Source organism: Tachyglossus aculeatus, chromosome 7 (assembly GCF_015852505.1).
Source record: "Tachyglossus aculeatus isolate mTacAcu1 chromosome 7, mTacAcu1.pri, whole genome shotgun sequence".
In the NCBI taxonomy this organism is placed as follows: domain Eukaryota; kingdom Metazoa; phylum Chordata; class Mammalia; order Monotremata; family Tachyglossidae; genus Tachyglossus; species Tachyglossus aculeatus.
Genome location: NC_052072.1, coordinates 13925643 through 13943907, shown reverse-complemented (window position 1 = coordinate 13943907; position 18265 = coordinate 13925643). Strand labels below are relative to the sequence as shown.

Here is an 18265-nt window from a genome sequence, read left to right as displayed (position 1 = left end):
AATATGTACAAATATATATACAGGTGCTGTGGGGAAGGGAAGGAGGTAAGATGTGGGGGATGGAGAGGGAGATGAGGGGGAGAGGAAGGAAGGGGCTCAGTCTGGGAAGCTCACCTGGAGGAGGTGAGCTCTCAGTAGGGCCTTGAAGGGAGGAAGAGAGCTAGCTTGGCGGAGGGGCAGAAGGAGGGCATACCAGGCCCGGGGGATGATGTGGGCTGGGGGGTCGATGGCGGGACAGGCGAGAACGAGGTACGGTGAGGAGATTAGCGGCAGAGGAGCGGAGGGTGCGGGCTGGGCTGGAGAAGGAGAGAAGGGAGGTGAGGTAGGAGGGGGCGAGGTGATGGAGAGCTTTGAAGCCCAGGGTGAGGAGTTTCTGCCTGATGCGCAGATTGATTGGTAGCCACTGGAGATTTTTGAGGAGGGGAGTAATACGCCCAGAGTGTTTCTGGACAAAGATAATCCGGGCAGCAGCATGAAGTATGGATTGAAGTGGAGAGAGACACGAGGATGGGAGATCAGAGAGAAGGCTGGTGCAGTAGTCCAGACGGGATAGGATGAGAGCTTGAGTGAGCAGGGTAGCGGTATGGATGGAGAGGAAAGGGCGGATCTTGGCAATGTTGCGGAGCTGAGACCGGCAGGTTTTGGTGACGGCTTGGATGTGAGGGGTGAATGAGAGAGCGGAGTCGAGGATGACACCAAGGTTGCGGGCTTGTGAGACGGGAAGGATGGTAGTGCCGTCAACAGAGATGGGAAAGTCAGGGAGAGGACAAGGTTTGGGAGGGAAGACAAGGAGTTCAGTCTTCGACATGTTGAGCTTTAGGTGGCGGGCAGACATCCAGATGGAGATGTCCTGAAGGCAGGAGGAGATACGAGCCTGGAGAGAGGGGGAGAGAGCAGGGGCAGAGATGGAGATCTGGGTGTCATCAGCGTAGAGATGATAGTTGAAGCCATGGGAGCAAATGAGGTGTGTAGATCGAGAACAGAAGGGGACCAAGCACTGAACCTTGGGGAACCCCCACAGTAAGAGGATGGGAGGGGTTGGAGGAGCCTGCAAAAGAGACTGAGAAAGAACGACTGGAGAGATAAGAGGAGAACAAGGAGAGGACGGAGTCTGTGAAGCCAAGGTCAGATAGCGTGTTGAGGAGAAGGGGGTGGTCCACAGGGTCAAAGGCTGCTGAGAGGTCGAGGAGGATTAGGACAGAGTAGGAGCCGTTGGATTTGGCAAGCAGGAGGTCATTGGTGACCTTTGAGAGGGCAGTTTCCGTGGAATGAAGGGGATGGAAGCCAGACTGGAGGGGGTCGAGGAGAGAGTTGTTGTTGAGGAATTCTAGGCAGCGCGTGTAGACAACTCGTTATATCATGTTGATTGTATTATATCATATTATTATATTATATTATGTTATATTATATTATATTATATTATATTATGTTATATTATATTATATCATGTTATGTTATATTATATTATATTATGTTGTGTTGTATCATGTTACATTATATTATATTGTATTATGTTATGTCATATTATATTATATTGCATCACATTATATTATATTCCATTATATCACATCATATCATATTACAATATAATATATTATTTCATAGTCATATATTATAACAATTATAATAATTATTAATTATAGTAAGCGCTGCCATTATTATCATCATCATTATTATTATTAACAAATACGGAAATTAATTAAATACGATTGAATGAATGAGGTCACAGTCCGGGGGTGGGAGGGGGGGGGCGCCACCGGCCCGACCCCCCCCCCCGCGACCCTTTTCCTCGGCGGACGCTAGGGGGCGCCCCTGGCAGGTCAGGCCGGCGGGGGACGAGGCGGGGGGAGGAGAGCGGGCTGGTTGCCTGGCAACCGCCGCCGGCGTTTCCAAACAAGCTGTTGCAGCGGCCGGCCGGCTCCATCCTCTCCTCTCCTGTCCTCTCCTGTCCTCTCCTCTCCTGCCCTCTCCTGACCTCTCCTGTCCTCTCCTCTCCTCTCTTGTCTCCTCTCCTGTCCTCTCCTCTCCTGCCCTGCCTCCTCCCAGCTGCAGGGCGGGTTTCTGGGCTCCCTCCATGCCACCGACCCGGGACCCCCATCCCTACCCCAAACTCCACAACGAGGACTCCTTCCCGGGCCAGCCCAGGAGCTCCCAGGTACGCTCCAGCCGGGAGCCCCTTGTTGGCTAGGGACTGTCTCTAGCTCTTAATAATAATAATAATAATAATAATGGCATTCATTCAATCGTATGTATTGAGCGCTTACTGTGTGCAGAGCACTGGACCACGCGCTTGGGAAGTCCAAGTTGGCAACATCTAGAGACGGTCCCTACCCAGCAGCGGGCTCAAAGTCTAGAAGGGGGAGATAGACGACAAAACAAAACATATTAACAAAATAAAATAAATAGAATAAATATGTACAAATAAATAGAGTAATAAATACGTACAAACATATATACATATATACACGTGCTGTGGGGAGGGGAAGGAGGTAAGGCGGGGGGGTGGAGAGGGGGAGGAGGGGGGATATTAAGCGCTTACTATGTGCAAAGCACTGTTCTAAGCGCTGGGGTGGTTACAAGGTGATGAACGGGTTGTCCCACGGGGGGCTCACAGTCTTAATCCCTATTTTACAGATGAGGTAACTGGGGCACAGAGAATAATAATAATAATGACATTTATTAAGCGTTTACTATGTGCAAAGCACTGTTCTAAGCGCTGGGGGGTGTACAAGGTGATGAACAGGTTGTCCCACGGGGGGCTCACAGTCTTAATCCCCATTTTACAGGTAAGGTAACTGAGGCACAGAGAATAATAATAATAATAATGAATGAATGATCTTTGCCTCATTACCTGTATATATGTTTGTACATATTTGTTACTCCACTTATTTATTTTACTTGTACATATCTGTTGTATTTATTTTATTTTGTTAGTATGTTTGGTTTTGTTCTCTGTCTCCCCCTTTTAGACTGTGAGCCCACTGTTGGGTAGGGACTGTCTCTATATGTTGTCAACTTGTACTTCCCAAGCGCTTAGTACAGTGCTCTGCACGCAGTAAGCGCTCAATAAATACGATTGATGATGATGATGATGATTAGCTTTCAGTCTAGCGTGGAGGGCACAGACTCCAAAATAAATTACAAGTAGGGAGAAGCGACAGAGTTTAAAGACATTTGCATAAGTGCTATGGGGATAGGAAGTGAAATGTGTTGCTAAGTGCTTAGGGAGCATGGACTCAAGCGCATAGATGAGCAGTAGGGGAAGAAATAGGATCGGGAGATGAGAGATTATTAGGGAAGGCTTCCTGGAGGAGATGCGATTTTAGTAGGGCTTTGAAGATAGAGCAGTGGTTTGTCAAATATGGAGAGGGAGAGGAATTCAGAGCAGAAGGAAGGATGCAAGCAAGGGATCAACAGGGAGAGACAGGAGATAGGGTAATAATAATAATAATAATGGCATTTATTAAGCGTTTACTATGTGCAAAGCACTTTTCTAAGTGCTGGGGAGGTTACAAGGTGATCAGGTTGTCCCATGGGGGGCTCACAGTCTTCATCCCCATTTTACAGATGAGGTAACTGAGGCACAGAGAAGTGAAGTGACTTGCCCAAAGTCACACAGCTGACAATTGGCGGAGCTGGGATTTGAACCCATGACCTCTGTCTCCAAAGCCCGGGCTCTTTCCACTGAGCCACGCTGCTTCTCCAAATATGGAGAGGGAGAGGAATTCAGAGCAGAAGGAAGGACGCAAGCAAGGGATCAACAGGAAGAGACAGGAGATCAGGGTAATAATAATAATAATAATAATAATAATGGCATTTATTAAGTGCTTACTATGTGCAGAGCACTAAGTGTACATTAGATTGGTGTAAGAGGAATGAGGTGTGTGGGTTGGATTGTATTCATTCAATTCATTCAATTGTATTAATTGAGCGCTTACTGTGTGCAAAGTACTGTACAAAGCACTTGGGCGAGTACGATGTGACAATAAACAGACACAGTCCCTGTCCACAACCAGCTTGATGTGGAAGGGATCCGATTGTCACCAGGTTTCCCTGACATCTCTCTGATGCTTTTTCTTCCCTCTGAGGGGTTGGGAAGGCCAGCAATGGCCTGGCGACTGGGGCACCATTGGCAGATACGAACGGGGGATGGAGAACTGGAGGAGATTGTGTAGAGGATAGAGCCAGAGCCTGGGAATCAGCGGGTCATGGGTTCTAATCCCCCCTCCGCCACTTGTCTGCTGAGTGGCCTTGGGCAAGTCACTTCGCTTCTCTGTGCCTCAGTTACCACATCTGTAAAATGGGGATTGAGATTGTGAGCCCCATATGGGACAGGGACTGTGTCCAACCTAATAATAATAATAATTACATTTATTAAATGCTTACTATGTGCAAAGCGCTGTTCTAAGCGCTGGGGAGGTTACAAGGTGATCAGGTTGTCCCACGGGGGGCTCACAGTCTTAATCCCCATTTTACTGATGAGGTAACTGAGGCTCAGAGAAGTTAAGTGACTTGCCCAAAGTCACATAGCTGACAAATCTGGTTTGCATGTATTCACCCCAGCACTTAGAATAGCGCCTAGCACATAGTAATCGCTTAACAAATACCATACTTATTATTATTATTACTGTTATTACCTCAGCGCTTAGAACAATGCCTGACACATAGTAAGGGCTTAGCAAATACCATTAAAAAATACCATTATTACTACGAAGCTTCTCCCAGAGGCATCTGGAAGGAAAAATAGCATTTGAAAAGGAACTTAAGGGTAATTACCTGACTCCTTTCATCTTCAAACATCCTACCGTAAGGTGAAATCAAAGCAGACCTCATTGCCCCCACTCAGAGAGAGTTTCAGACATCAGCTGCCCTGAGGCGGGGAAAAATCCCATCTCTCAGTCCCATTCCATATGATGTCATTGTTCCACTGCAGATACATGCAGTATCATGTAATGACATCATACAGAAGTCTATTTGAACCCCAGAAACTTCAGTGTTTCTCTGGGGCGACTCCTGACCCACTTTCTTTTGCTCCCTGTTCCAGCAGGCATCACTCTCGGTGGCTGGGTGCTGTTGGATTTTCATCTGCTGCCCCTTGTCCTCTGTGCCCTGTGGCAATTGCCTCTCTAACTTAGTGCCTGAGGCCAACCTGCAGGGATTTGGAGCAGTGAGTGATGACTTCCTGGAATAATAATAATAATAATGGCATTTATTAAGCGCTTACTATGTGCAGAGCACTGTTCTAAGCGCTGGGGAATTTACAAGGTGATCAGGTTGTCCCACGTGGGGCTCACAGTCTTCATCCCCATTTTACAGATGAGGGAACTGAAGCCCAGAGAAGTGAAGTGACTTGCCCAAAGGCACACAGTTGACAAGTGGTGGAGCCGGGATTTGAACCCATGACCTCTGACTCCAAAGCCCGTGTTTTTTCCACCGAGCCACGCTGCTTCTCTGGAACCCCTGAGAAAATGACCTGTGCCCTTTTTACAGATCTGATCCGTGGCTCTGGGCGTTTCATGCAGTTGTGCATGTTAGCACACCTCCCCATGGGCCCAGAAGGGTCTAAAGCTAATTAGGTGGCAGACTTCAGAGGTTTCTAATAAACCTAGTTTTCGTGGATTTCTGGGAGCATGGGGGAGAACGAAACGAGAGTTTCTGTTGCTGGCAGCTGCTTTGTAAGCTTAGAGTCTCCTGAAATGGGGAATCACCAGAAAAACAGCAAGAGAAGCAGCATGGCTCAGTGGAAAGGGCACGGTATTTGGAGTCAGAGATCAGGGGTTCAAATCCTGGCTCTGCCATTTGTCAGCTGTGTGACTTTGGGCAAGTCACTTAACTTCTCTGTGCCTCAGTTACCTCATCTGTAAAATGGGGATTTAGTTTGTGAGCTCCAGGTGGGACAAACTGGTCACCTTGTAACCTCCTCAGCGCTTAGAACAGTGCTCTCATCCTATCCCATCTGGACTACTGTATCAGCCTTCTCTCTGATCTCCCATCCTCATGCCTCTCCCCACTTCAATCCATACTTCATGCTGCTGCCCAGATTGTCTTTGTCCAGAAACGCTCTGAGCATGTTACTCCCCTCCTCAAAAATCTCCAGTGGCTACCAATCAATCTGCTCATCAGGCAGAAACTCCTCACCCTTGGCTTCAAGGCTGTCCATCACCTCGCCCCCTCCTACCTCACCTCCCTTCTCTCCTTCTACAGCCCACCCTGCACCCTCCGCTCCTCTGCCGCTAATCTCCTCACCGTGCCTCGTTTTCGCCTGTCCCGCCATCGACCCCCGGCCCACGTCCTCCCCCGGGCCTGGAATGCCCTCCCTCTGCCCATCCGCCAAGCTAGCTCTCTTCCTCCCTTCAAGACGCTACTGAGAGCTCACCTCCTCCAGGAGGCCTTCCCAGACTGAGCCCCTTCCTTCCTCTCCCCCCATCCCTCTCTCCATCCCCCATCTTACCTCCTTCCCTTCCCCACAGCACCTGTATATATGTATATATGTTTGTACATATTTATTACTCTATTTATTTATTTTACTTGTACATATCTATTCTATTTATTTTATTTTGTTAGTATGTTTGGTTTTGTTCTCTGTCTCCCCCTTTTAGACTGTGAGCCCACTGTTGGGTAGGGACTGTCTCTATATGTTGCCAACTTGTACTTCCCAAGTGCTTAGTACAGTGCTCTGCACACAGTAAGTGCTCAATAAATATGATTGATTGATTGATTAATTGCTTTGCACATAGTAAGCGCTTAATAAATGTCATTATTATTAAGCAATCAGTGATATTTATGGAGTACTTTCTGGGTGCAAAACACTATACTGAGCATTTGGAAGAGTTCAGCAGAGTAAGGCGAGAACTAGAGTACCTGGGTAGCAAAAGGTTTGGATGGACGACACTGATATATGTGAGTGGTGGCCCTTACACAAATTTATAGACTGGGTGACATTTGTGAAGATGGAAAAATACCTTCAATCTACCTGTAAGCTATTTAGTAAACAGCTAATGATGGGTTCCAATGAAAAGAGCCAGCCTTATTTACCCAGCAAGTAAATATGGCTATGAGTTGTGCAACAACCCAGCAACATTGTTCTCTCCCATTTTCCTCCCTACTTTATTTTTCCTTCTATGATGCTCTAGGAGTTGACACTGCCTTGGTAATCTTCCAGGATAATTTTCTTGCTTTCCGGAGTCCTGTGTCGAGCCAGGTGGGGGATTTGGATAAAAACTTGTGGACGGCTGAAACCCCAAGCTCTCCAATTAGCGAATCTTTAAAAAGGAGAGGGCGACAATTCAAGTTCAGAGGTCGCAGTGGTAGTAGTGGTATTTATTTAGTCTACTGAATGCTATACCCTATTATATAAAAAGTACTTTGATACTCCCTTAAGCACTTTGATACACACCTCAGGCCCACAGCACTTATGTAAATATCCTTATATTCTGCCACTTCCCCTATCTGTAATTTATTTTAATGTCTGTCTTCCCTGCTAGACTGTAAGCTCTTTATGGGCAGGGATCATGCCTATTAACTCTATTATATTGTAGAAGATGAAGAGCTTATTAAGGTAGTCTGCACACAGTAAGTACTCAATAAATACTATTGATTGATTGATTGATAATAAGCATTTAGGAAAAACAATGGCTGCTCGAGGTTCATTCCCTTCCCATTGGGAGCTTACATTTGAATGGGGAAGATAGAAATCTTGTTTAAGCCGAGTTTACAAACCAACCCACCAGAACCTAGTTAACAATCTTCTCTCTCTTTCAACCCACATATTGAGTGTCACCAAATCCTCTCAGTTCAACCCTCTCATTATTGCTAAAAGTCATCCTTTCCTCTCCATCCAAACTGCTACCATCATCATCATCATCATCATCAATCGTATTTATTGAGCGCTTACTATGTGCAGAGCACTGTACTAAGCGCTTGGGAAGTACAAATTGGCAACATATAGAGACAGTCCCTACCCAACAGTGGGCTCACAGTCTAAAAGGGTGAGACAGAGAACAAAACCAAACATACTAACAAAATAAAATAAATAGAATAGATATGTACAAGTAAAATAAATAGAGTAATAAACGTGTACAAACATATATACATATATACAGGTGCTGTGGGGAAGGGAAGGAGGTAAGATGGGGGGGATGGAAAGGGGGACGAGGGGGAGAGGAAGGAAGGGACTCAGTCTGGGAAGGCCTTCTGGAGGAGGTGGGCTCTCAGCAGGGCCTTGAAGGGAGGAAGAGAGCTAGCTTGGTGGAGGGGCAGAGGGAGGGCATTCCAGGCCCGGGGGATGACGTGGGCCGGGGGTCGATGGCCGGACAGGCGAGAACGAGGTACGGTGAGGAGATTAGCGGCAGAGGAGCTGAGGGTGCGGGGTGGGCTGTAGAAGGAGAGAAGGGAGGAGAGGTAGGAGGGGGCGAGGTGATGGACAGCCTTGAAGCCCAGGGTGAGGAGTTTCTGCCTGATGCGTAGATTGATTGGTAGCCACTGGAGATTTTTGAGGAGGGGAGTAATATGCCCAGAAAGTTTCTGGACAAAGATAATCCGGGCAGCAGCATGAAGTATGGATTGAAGTGGAGAGAGACACGAGGATGGGAGATCAGTGAGAAGGCTGATGCAGTAGTCCAGACGGGATAGGATGAGAGCTTGAACAAGCAGGGTAGCGGTATGGATGGAGAGGAAAGGGCGGATCTTGGCAATGTTGCAGAGCTGAGACCGGCAGGTTTTGGTGACGGCTTGGATGTGAGGGGTGAATGAGAGAGCGGACTACCACTATGTAATCCAAGCAATTTTCCTATCCTGTCTTGATTACTGCCTCAACCTCCTTGCTAACCTACCTCCCCGCCTCCTGTCTCTCCCCACTTCAGTCTATACTTCACGATGCTGCCTGGGTCATTTTTTTCTAAAAAAATCAATCAGTCCATGTCTCCCCACTCCTCAAGCACCTCCAGTGGTTGCCCCTCCACATCGGCATCAAACAGAACCATCTGGCAATTGGCTTTAAAGCGCTCCATCACCTTGCCCCCTCCTTCATTACCTCTCTGATTTCTGACTTCAACCGAGCCTGCACTTTTCGCTCTATTGCCCACCTACTCACCATATCTCGATCTCACCTCTGTCGACTCCGACTTCTTGCCCATTTCTTGCTTCCGGCATGGAACTCCTTCCCTCCTCACATCCGAAAGACATTCTCTTTCATTCATTCATTCAATCATATTTATTGAGTGCTTACTGTGCGAAAAGACTACACTAAGCGCTTGGGAGAGTACAATCCAACAACAGACACATTTTCTGTCCACAACGAACTCACACCCTCCCATCCTTCAAAGTCTTATTAAAAGCACATCTCCTTCAAGAGGCCTTACCCAACGAAGCACTTATTTCCAATTCTCTCGCTCACTTTTTGTGTTGCCCTTGCACTTAGATTTGAACCCTTTATTTACCCCCCCACATCAGCCCCACAGGACTTACGAACATACCCATTATTTATTTATTTATGTTAAAGTCTGTCTCCCCCTCTCGACTGTAAACTCCTTGTGGGCAGGGAACATGTCTACCAACTCTGTAGTAGTGTACTCTCCCAAGCGCTTAGTACAGTCCTCTGCACACAGTAAGTGCTCAATAAAAGTGATTGATTGATTAAACATGGTTAACAAATATCATGACTGAAAGGAAGCACTCAAAGAAAACCAGTGGTGTACGTAGCGAAGAGTCTAGATATGCTTGCTGTTTTAGATACAATCTGGGCAAAAAGCAGCGTAGTCTAGTGCAAGTGTATATATGTTTGTACATATTTATTACTCTATTTTATTTGTACATATTTATTCTATTTATTTTATCTTGTTAATATGTTTTGTTTTGTTGTCTGACTCCCCCTTCTAGACTGTGAGCCCGCTGTTGGGTAGGGATTGGCTCTATATGTTGCCAACTTGTACTTCCCAAGCGCTTAGTACAGTGCTCTGCACACAGTAAGCGCTCAATAAATACGATTGAATGAATGAATGAATGAAAGGAGCACGGTCCTGGTAATCAGAGGACCCAGGTTCTAATCCCAGCTCTGCCACTTGTCTGCTGTGTGACCTTGGGCAAGCCACTTCACTTCTCTGGGCCTCGGTTACCTCATCTGTAAAATGGAGATTGAGACTGGGAGCCCTATGTGGGACAGGGACTTCACTTCTCTGTGCCTCAGTTACTTCATCAGTAAAATGGAGATTAAATCCTCCTTCCTCCAATTTAGACTGGGAGCCCCATGTGGGACAGGGACTGTGTCCAACCTGTTTATCTTCTCTCTAGTCCAGTGTTTAGAAGAGTGCCCTGGCACATAGTAAATGCTTAGTAAGTATGAATTAAAAAAAGAAAGCCCAAGAGAGGGGTGGCTGTGGGAGTGAACCATTGGGAATGGTTCTCATTCCACTCTAGTTCCTGGTATCTTTTTTTAAAAATGGTATTTGTTAAGTGCTATGTGTCAGGCACTGTTCTAAGCAGTAGGGCAGATACAAAGTAATCAGTTGGAATATGGTCCCTTTCCCATATAAGTTAACATAGGCACAGAGAATAATAATAATGTTGGTATTTGCTAAGCACTTACTGTGTGCCATGCACTGTTCTAAGCACAGGGGTAGATATAAGGTCATCAGGTTGTCCCACGTGAGGCTCACAGTCTTAATCCCCATTTTACAGATGAAGTAACTGAGGCACAGAGAAGTGAAGTGACTTGCCCACAGTCACACAGCTGACAATTGGCGGAGCCGGGATTCGAACCCATGAACTCTGACTCCAAAGCCCAGGCTCTTTCCACTGAGCCACACCTGTGCACATGTTTTGTTTTGTTGTCTGTCCCCCCCTTCTAGACTGTGAGCCCATTGTTGGGTAGGGACCGTCTCTATATGTTGCCAACTTGGACTTCCCAAGCGCTTAGTCCAGTGCTCTGCACACAGTAAGCGCTCAATAAGTATGATTGAATGAATGGTTATGGAAACTCAGACCATTGGATTTCTTTTGTAGCCTTTTCCTTAGCTTTGGCTCTTGTCTTCCAGAAAGCCCCTTACACATCTCCCACCCACCTCGCCCAGCAGAAAGACCCTTGGCACCGGCTGCACACGACGCCCACTCTCGCCAGCATCAGGAAGGATGTGAATTACTTTGAGCCACAGGTAAAAGTCTGAAGATGCCATTCCCTTCCACCGCCGGGAATGTCTCTAAGAACCAGTCAAGAACTCCTTAGCCAATTTGGTTTCTGGGAGGCACTGCCATGCTACACCCGGAGAGTCGGGGTGGCGTCATCCTAGTAGCCCTGGCAGAAAGATGGCTGAACCAAATGAATGTCGAGCCACCATATTCCCTCCCCTCACGAGTACCTGAGGAGACTCTTTTAGAGAGAGAGAAAATTCGCAGTTTGGTTCTGATGCCATCCTCACCGCCAGGATTTACCGGCTGCAAGAACCCTATGATAAGCACTTGGCAGTGAGCAATAAATTGGAACTTAAAGCAGCGTGGCTCAGTGGAAAGAGCCGGGGCTTTGGAGTCAGAGGTCAGGGGTTCAAATCCCGGCTCCGCCAATTATCCGCTGTGTGACTTTGGGCAAGTGGCTTCACTTCCCTGTGCCTCAGTGACCTCATCTGTAAAATGGGGATGAAGACTGTGACTCCCCCGTGGGACAACCTGATCACCTTGTAATCTCCCCAGTGCTTTGCACATAGTGAGCATTTCATAAATGTCATCATCATCATTATTATTATTGTTATAGGAAAAGTGACTCGGAGACATGAGTTCAGTTAGAGCAGTGAAAGAGGAAGGTGGCTACCTGCCCGTTCACCTCCCGAGAGAGGTACGAGTGACAATTGGGTAGGGACCGCCCCTATATGTTGCCGACTTGTACTTCCCAAGCGCTTAGTACAGTGCTCTGCACACAGTAAGTGCTCAATAAATATGATTGAATGAATGAATGAATGATACTGGGGGGTGGGGGGAACCTGGCCATATTTGAAAAAAGTATTTGCAAAGCACTATGTGCCAGGCGCTGTACTGAGTGCTGGGATAGCTTCAAGCAAATCAGGTCAGACACAGTCTAGTCCCACATGGGGCTCACGGTCTCCATCCCCATTTTACAGATGAGGTAACTGAAGCCCAGAGAAGCTAAGTGACTTGCCCAAGGTCACACAACAGACAAGTGGCAGAGCCAGGATTATATCCTGGGTCCTCTGACTCTGAGGACCGAGTGCTCTCCATTAGACCCTGTTGCTTTTCTAATGAACAGGTTATCCTCGGGCCCCAGTTTTGGCTTGGACTGACCTTCTTCTGAAGCTAGTTGGGAGGAGCTGCAGACCTCCCAGTTTGGCCCGAGAACCAATCCAAAGATAGGGAGAAGCGGTGGGGCTCAGCCCAGGGGAGCCTGGAGCAGGCTTGGGAAGCCACGCAGGGAGAAGCAGGAAGAAACGCAGACCGCAGAGGGGCCGAGCCAGGGATTGTTGGTGGGGGGAGAGGAGAGTGACCGCTGAGGGGGCAGCTGGACAGGGAGAGGGAGACCCATCCGTGACGTGTCGATACTCTCCGGCCCTCGCCTCAGGCCCCGAAAGACGATCTGGACTTCCGCATAAAAACCTTATATGACCACCACAGCGGGTTCCTGCAGGACAACAGTCAGGTGCTACTGCACTTGGAGACCGTCAACGATGACCATGGGTGAGGGGGCCTGGTGGGGGTGGGAGGGCCCCAAGGGCCAAGCCTCTGACCCCCCCGCCCCACAACCTGCCCTGCAAGAATGATCCCAGCTGCTGGACGAACGTCCCAAACCCACTAACGTGCCTGCTGCTTGCCTCTAATGTGAGTAGAGTTCGTTATTTAGCCCTCGATGGGCAGAGGTTCTCCAGCCGCTGCTTTGCCCAGTTGGCTTGACCCCTCAGGTGGGCTCTGGGTTGTCATTCCGCTTCCTCCCTCCGCGACTGGCTGCTGGACTCTAGGGTGGCTTTTCCTCCCCAGGCAGGTTTCTGAGCTCGGCCTGGTTCTTGCCCCAAACTCCTGCCTTTGTTTCAGGAGGCTCAAGATGCCCATTCCTGAGGAGCTGCCTCCCCCAGTCCTCCCCTACAAGACCATCCAGGGGACCATAAGGCACTGGGTGAACCCCAAGAAGGAGTCGATCCACAGTGTCCAGGGGACCATTGGTGAGGCTGCTGGGGTCAGGGAGCATCATTCTTATGCAGGAGAAACAGCATGGCTTAATGGAAAGAGCACAGGCTTGGGAGTCAGAGATTGTGGGTTCTAATCCTGCTCTGCCACTTTGGGCAAGTCAACTTCTCTGGGCCTCAGTTCCCTCACCTGTAAAATGGGGATTAAGACTGTGAGCCCCACGTGGAACAACCTGATTAGTTTGTTATCTACTCCAGAGCATAGAACAGTGCTTGGCACATAGCGCTTAACAAATACCATCATTATTATTATTATAGCACACCATGGCGTCCTCTCCTGCCCACCCATTCCCACCCCCAGGATGAAGTCAAGATTTTCTGGAACTCAGCATGTGACCGCCTGCCCAAGAGCTGGCATCCTTTTGGGCAGAGACACTGATGAGGGGCCAGGGGTCTTGCTAACAGCCCCCTCAGCCCAGCCTGAGTTCCTTGTACACCCAAATCCTAGGATGGAGGAAGGGAGGGGCTGAAGGCTTCCCAAGCGCTTAGTACAGTGCTCTGCACACAGTAAGCGCTCAATAAATATGATTGATTGATTGATTGAGGGGTAGGCCTTTGAGGAGGCAGGGTAGTTCCAGGCCCCGACTTTCACTCTCGGCTCTTCCTAACTCCATTCCTTCTCTGTGTGAGTTTGCCCTGCTGTGAGACAAATTCTCCAGGTGCTCTGAGCTTATTTCTGTTGTATTTTTACGGCATTTATTAAACACTTACTATATGCCAGGCATTGTGGTAGATACAAGCTAATTCATTTGGACACAGTCCCCATCCCTCACGGGGTTCAGTCTTAATCCCCATTTTACAGGTGAAGTAACAGGCATAGAGAAGTAACTTGCCTGAGGTCATGCAGCAGACAAGTGGCAGAGCCAGGATTTGAACCCAGTTCCTTCTGACTCCCAAGCCAGGGGTCTCTCCACTAGGCCACACTGCTTCTCAGCGGTCGGGGGCTTATCCTGCTCCTGGGACGCTAATCCGGTCACCGGTGTCTCCTCCTGCAGTGTCTCCTCATAATGCAGCCACGAATGGTGGCTACTCTCGCAAGATGGACGGTGGCTTCTTCTCCACATAGTGGCCTCAGGCCCCAGGGGGATGACCGAGGTACGGAGAGACAGCGGGGGGGTGGACGTGGGAGACATCTCTCCTCCTGGTCAGTTCTTGGCCGCCACCCAAGGCTCTTACTCCTCTTGATTAAAGGACTTGAAACTAAGATGGGGTCTTTGGATGATTCCTCTTTACTGCCCAACACTTACCGCCTGCATTGTGGGCAAAACCCCTCCTTTCTTCCTTCTCCACCGCCCACTTCTGAAGCCTTTAGTTTTAAGAGAGCACCAACTGTTTCTCAGGCTGTAAGGCTCTAGGATGAAAGCTCCTTTTAGAGTTTACACTCATGGAGGGCAGAACACAAGTCTACCAACTCTGCTATATTATACTCGCCCAAGTGCTTAGTACAGTACTGTTCATACTCCTCCCCCCACCTTACCTCCTTCCTCTCCCCACAGCACCTGTATATGTTTGTACATATTTATTACTCTAATTATTTTACTTGTACATATTTATTCCATTTATTTTATTTTGTTAATGTTTTGTTTGGTTGTCTGTCTCCCCCTTCTAGACTGTGAGCCCGCTGTTGGGTAGGGACCATCTCTAGATGTTGCCAACTTGGACTTCCCAAGTGCTTAGTACAGTGCTCTGCACACAGTAAGCGCTCAATAAATACGATTGATGATGATGATGATTATATTTATTGAGTGCTTACTGTGTGCACAGCACTGTACTAAGCGCTTGGGAAATACAAGTTTGCAACATATAGAGATGGTCCCTACCCAACAGTGGGCTCACGGTCTAGTGCCTTTATCCCCTCCAAACCTCCATCACAGAACTTTCTGCACTCTCTGCTCTACTCCTACCCTAAAAGACCCTCTTCTAAAGCTGGCCTACACTAGAATATATTATAATACTGCCCCAGTATTTATTGTTCACTCACTGGGTGCAATGCACTGCGCTAAATGTTTCCTTTGCCTGTAACTGATTTTAGTGTCTGTCTTTCCTTTTAAGCTCCTTAAGGACAGGGTCCATTGTCCATGAACTTGGCTTTATTGTACTCTCCAAAGCACTTAGCACAGTACTCTGCACAGAGTGCTCAACAAATACACTGACTGGCCAAGTACAACAGAAGCACAAAACATGCTCCTTCACCACAAGATTCCACTCCAATAATTTCAAGTGCTTAGGAAATAAGTGAATACTCCTCCTTTCCCAGGGTTGTCTGACATAATCAGGTCAGTAAGTGATTAGTATAGGCTGCTCCAAACTAAGTGAGCTCCGGGCTCCAGACACGAGTCCAATTCGGGTACTGAATGAGCACTTCGCAGGTGTCAAGCACTAATCCAAGCACTGATGTAGATACAAGTTAATCAGAAAGGACGCAGTCCCTGCCCCACAGTCCAAGTAGGAAGGAGAACAGAGATGCAGGCCTAGAAAGAGCGCAGGCCCAGAAGTCAGAAGACCTGGGTTCGAATCCCAGCTCTGCCAGTTGCTTGCTGTGTGATCCTGGGCAAGTCACTTTCATTTCTGTGTCAGTTTCCTCAACTGTAAAATTCATTCCTTCATTTGATCGTATTTACTGAGCGCTTACTGTGTGCAGAGCAATGTACTAAGCGCTTTGGAGAGTACACTACACCAATAAACACACACATCCCCTGCCCACAGTGAGTTTAGTTTTGTGGGTTTTTTTTGAGTGGGGGTGCTTAAAATGGGATTAAATACCTGTTGTCCTTCCTACTTAGTAATAGTTATGGTATTTGATAAGCACTATGCGCAAAGCACTGTTCTACTGTGAGGCCCCTGTGGGACAGGCCCAGTGCCTGAGTTCATTAACTTGTACCTACCGTAGGGCTTAGAAGTGTTTGACACATTGTAAGCACTTACAAGTACTATAAAAAAACACAGTGAACTCTCCCAAGCATTCAGTAGCTGCATAGATCACGTGCAAAATAAGTGCTATTGAGTGATAATTGGCCTTGAGAGAATCCTTGAGAATCTATCCATGTTTCAACCTAACCCCTTGCTCCCTGGATCATCCTGGTCTGGGGGTTTAATATTCATTCATTCATTCAATCGTATTTATTGAGCGCTTACTGTGTGCAGAGCACTGTACTAAGCACTTGGGAAGTACAAGTTGGCAACATATAGAGGCAGTCCCTACCCTACAATGGGCTCAGTCTAGAAGGGGGAGACAGACAACAGAGAAAAACATGTGGACAGGTGTCAAGTCTACTATTCTATTTAATGATGTGCATCTAGCTTTACTTCTATTTATTCTGATGACTTGACACCTGTCCACATGTTTTGTTTTGTTGTCTGTCTCTCCCTTCTAGACTGTGAGCCTGATGTTGGGTTGGGACCGTCTCTATATGTTGCCAACTTGTACTTCTCAAGTGCTTAGTACAGTGCTCTGCACACAGTAAGCGCTCAATAAATACAACTGAATGAATGAATGAAAGTCATCAGAATAAATAGAAATAAAGCTAGATGCACATCGTTAACAAAACAAATAGAACAGTAAATATGTACAAGTTAAACAGAGTAATAAATCTGTACAAACATATATACAGGTGCTGTGGGGAGGGGAAGGAGGTAGGGCGGGGGGATGAGGAGGAGAGGAAAAAGGGAGCTCAGTCTGGGAAGGCCTCCTGGAGGAGGTGTTAAGCGCTTACTATGTGCCAAGCACTGTTCTAAGCACTGAGGTAGATACAAGGTAGGTTGGACACAGTCACTGTCTCATATAGGGTTCTCTTAATCCCCATTTTACAGATGAGCTGAGGCCCAGAGTAGTGAAATGACTTGCCCAAGGTCACCCAGCAGACACATGGCAGAGCTATTAGAACCCATGACCTTCTGACTCATAGGCCCATGTTCTACCCATAAGCAACACTGCTTCTCTAGCTTGGGCTACTCTTTATTTCTCATTCATTCATTCATTTGTATTTATTGAGCGCTTACTGTGTGCAGAGCACTGGACTAAGCGCTTGGGAAGTACAAGTTGGCAACATCTAGAGACGGTCCCTACCCAACAGTGGGCTCACAGTCTAGAAGGGGGAGACGGACAACAAAACATATTAGCAAAATAAAATAAATAGAATAAATACGTACAAGTAAAATAGAGTAATAAATATGCACAAACATATATACACATATACAAGTGCGGTCGGGATGGGAAGGAGGTAAGGCGGGGGGGGAGAAGGGGGACAGAAAGCAGGGTGCTCAGTCTGGGAAGGCCTCCTGGAGGAGGTGACCTCTCAGTAGGGCTTTGAAGGGAGGAAGAATTACCAATATAAGGGATATCTTTTCCCCACCCCTAGAGACTGGGGAGTCAGCTAATTTACTGAGTGCTTACTGTGAAGAGAGCACTGTACTAAGTGCTGGGGAGAGTCTAACAGGCAGGGCAGTGCTGGGCATCATTCGCCCACCACCTCTGGGTCAGAGGGGCGGGTGGCCAGTACAGGGTCGCTCTCCTTTTCGGGGCCACATGGGCAGCCCCAAAGCTCCCGGGTGGAGGTTGAGCTGCAGGGGAGTCTGCCCCCGGCAAGCTAAGGTGCTCTCTCACCTGTTGCGGGGCCTTGGGGGCCGTCCCCGGGGTGCAGCCTGGAGGCCGAGCCATTGCAACGGTTCTGAGAAGCAGTGTGGCTTAGTGGAAAGACCATGGGCTCGCGAGTCTGAGGCCACGGCCTCTAATCCTGGCTCCGCCACTTGTCTGCTGTGTGACCATAGCAAGCCACTTCACTTCTCTGTGCCTCAGTTACCTCATCTGTAAAATGGGGATGAAGATTCAGTCCCACATGGGACAACCTGATTGCTTGTATCTACCCCGGTGCTTAGAACAGTGCTTGGCACATAGTAAGCGCTTAACAAATATCATTATTATTAGTGGAGAGAGCACAGGCTTACGAGTCCGAGGATGTGGCCTCTAATCCTCGCTCTGCCACTTTTCTGCTGTGTGATCTTGGGCAGTTCACTTCTCTGTGCCTGTTACCTCAAATAATAATTATGGTATTTGTTAAGCACTTACTATGTGCCAAGCACTGGGGTAG

At 47.8% G+C, this 18265-nt stretch overlaps 1 protein-coding gene across 1 annotated transcript; it reads left to right on the top strand.

The window, feature by feature from the left end:
* Positions 1–1976: 1976 nt before the first annotated feature.
* On the top strand, positions 1977–14374 carry C7H1orf194 (chromosome 7 C1orf194 homolog). The gene is made up of 5 exons (XM_038749272.1): positions 1977–2155; positions 11031–11147; positions 12560–12675; positions 13027–13154; positions 14174–14374. Exons 1-5 carry the CDS (start codon positions 2075–2077, stop codon positions 14242–14244), a joined length of 513 nt encoding a protein of 170 aa, XP_038605200.1. The 5' UTR covers positions 1977–2074; the 3' UTR covers positions 14245–14374.
* Positions 14375–18265: the final 3891 nt, after the last annotated feature.

Excerpts from the sequence above, each read along its gene's own strand:
- C7H1orf194 (XM_038749272.1), top strand. The coding sequence starts at position 2,075 with ATGCCACCGACCCGGGACCCCCATCCCTACCCCAAACTCCACAACGAG. Across the intron at positions 2,156-11,030 it reads GCCAGCCCAGGAGCTCCCAG|AAAGCCCCTTACACATCTCC; the intron begins GTACGCTCCAGC and ends CTTGTCTTCCAG. Across the intron at positions 13,155-14,173 it reads CAGTGTCCAGGGGACCATTG|TGTCTCCTCATAATGCAGCC; the intron begins GTGAGGCTGCTG and ends CTCCTCCTGCAG.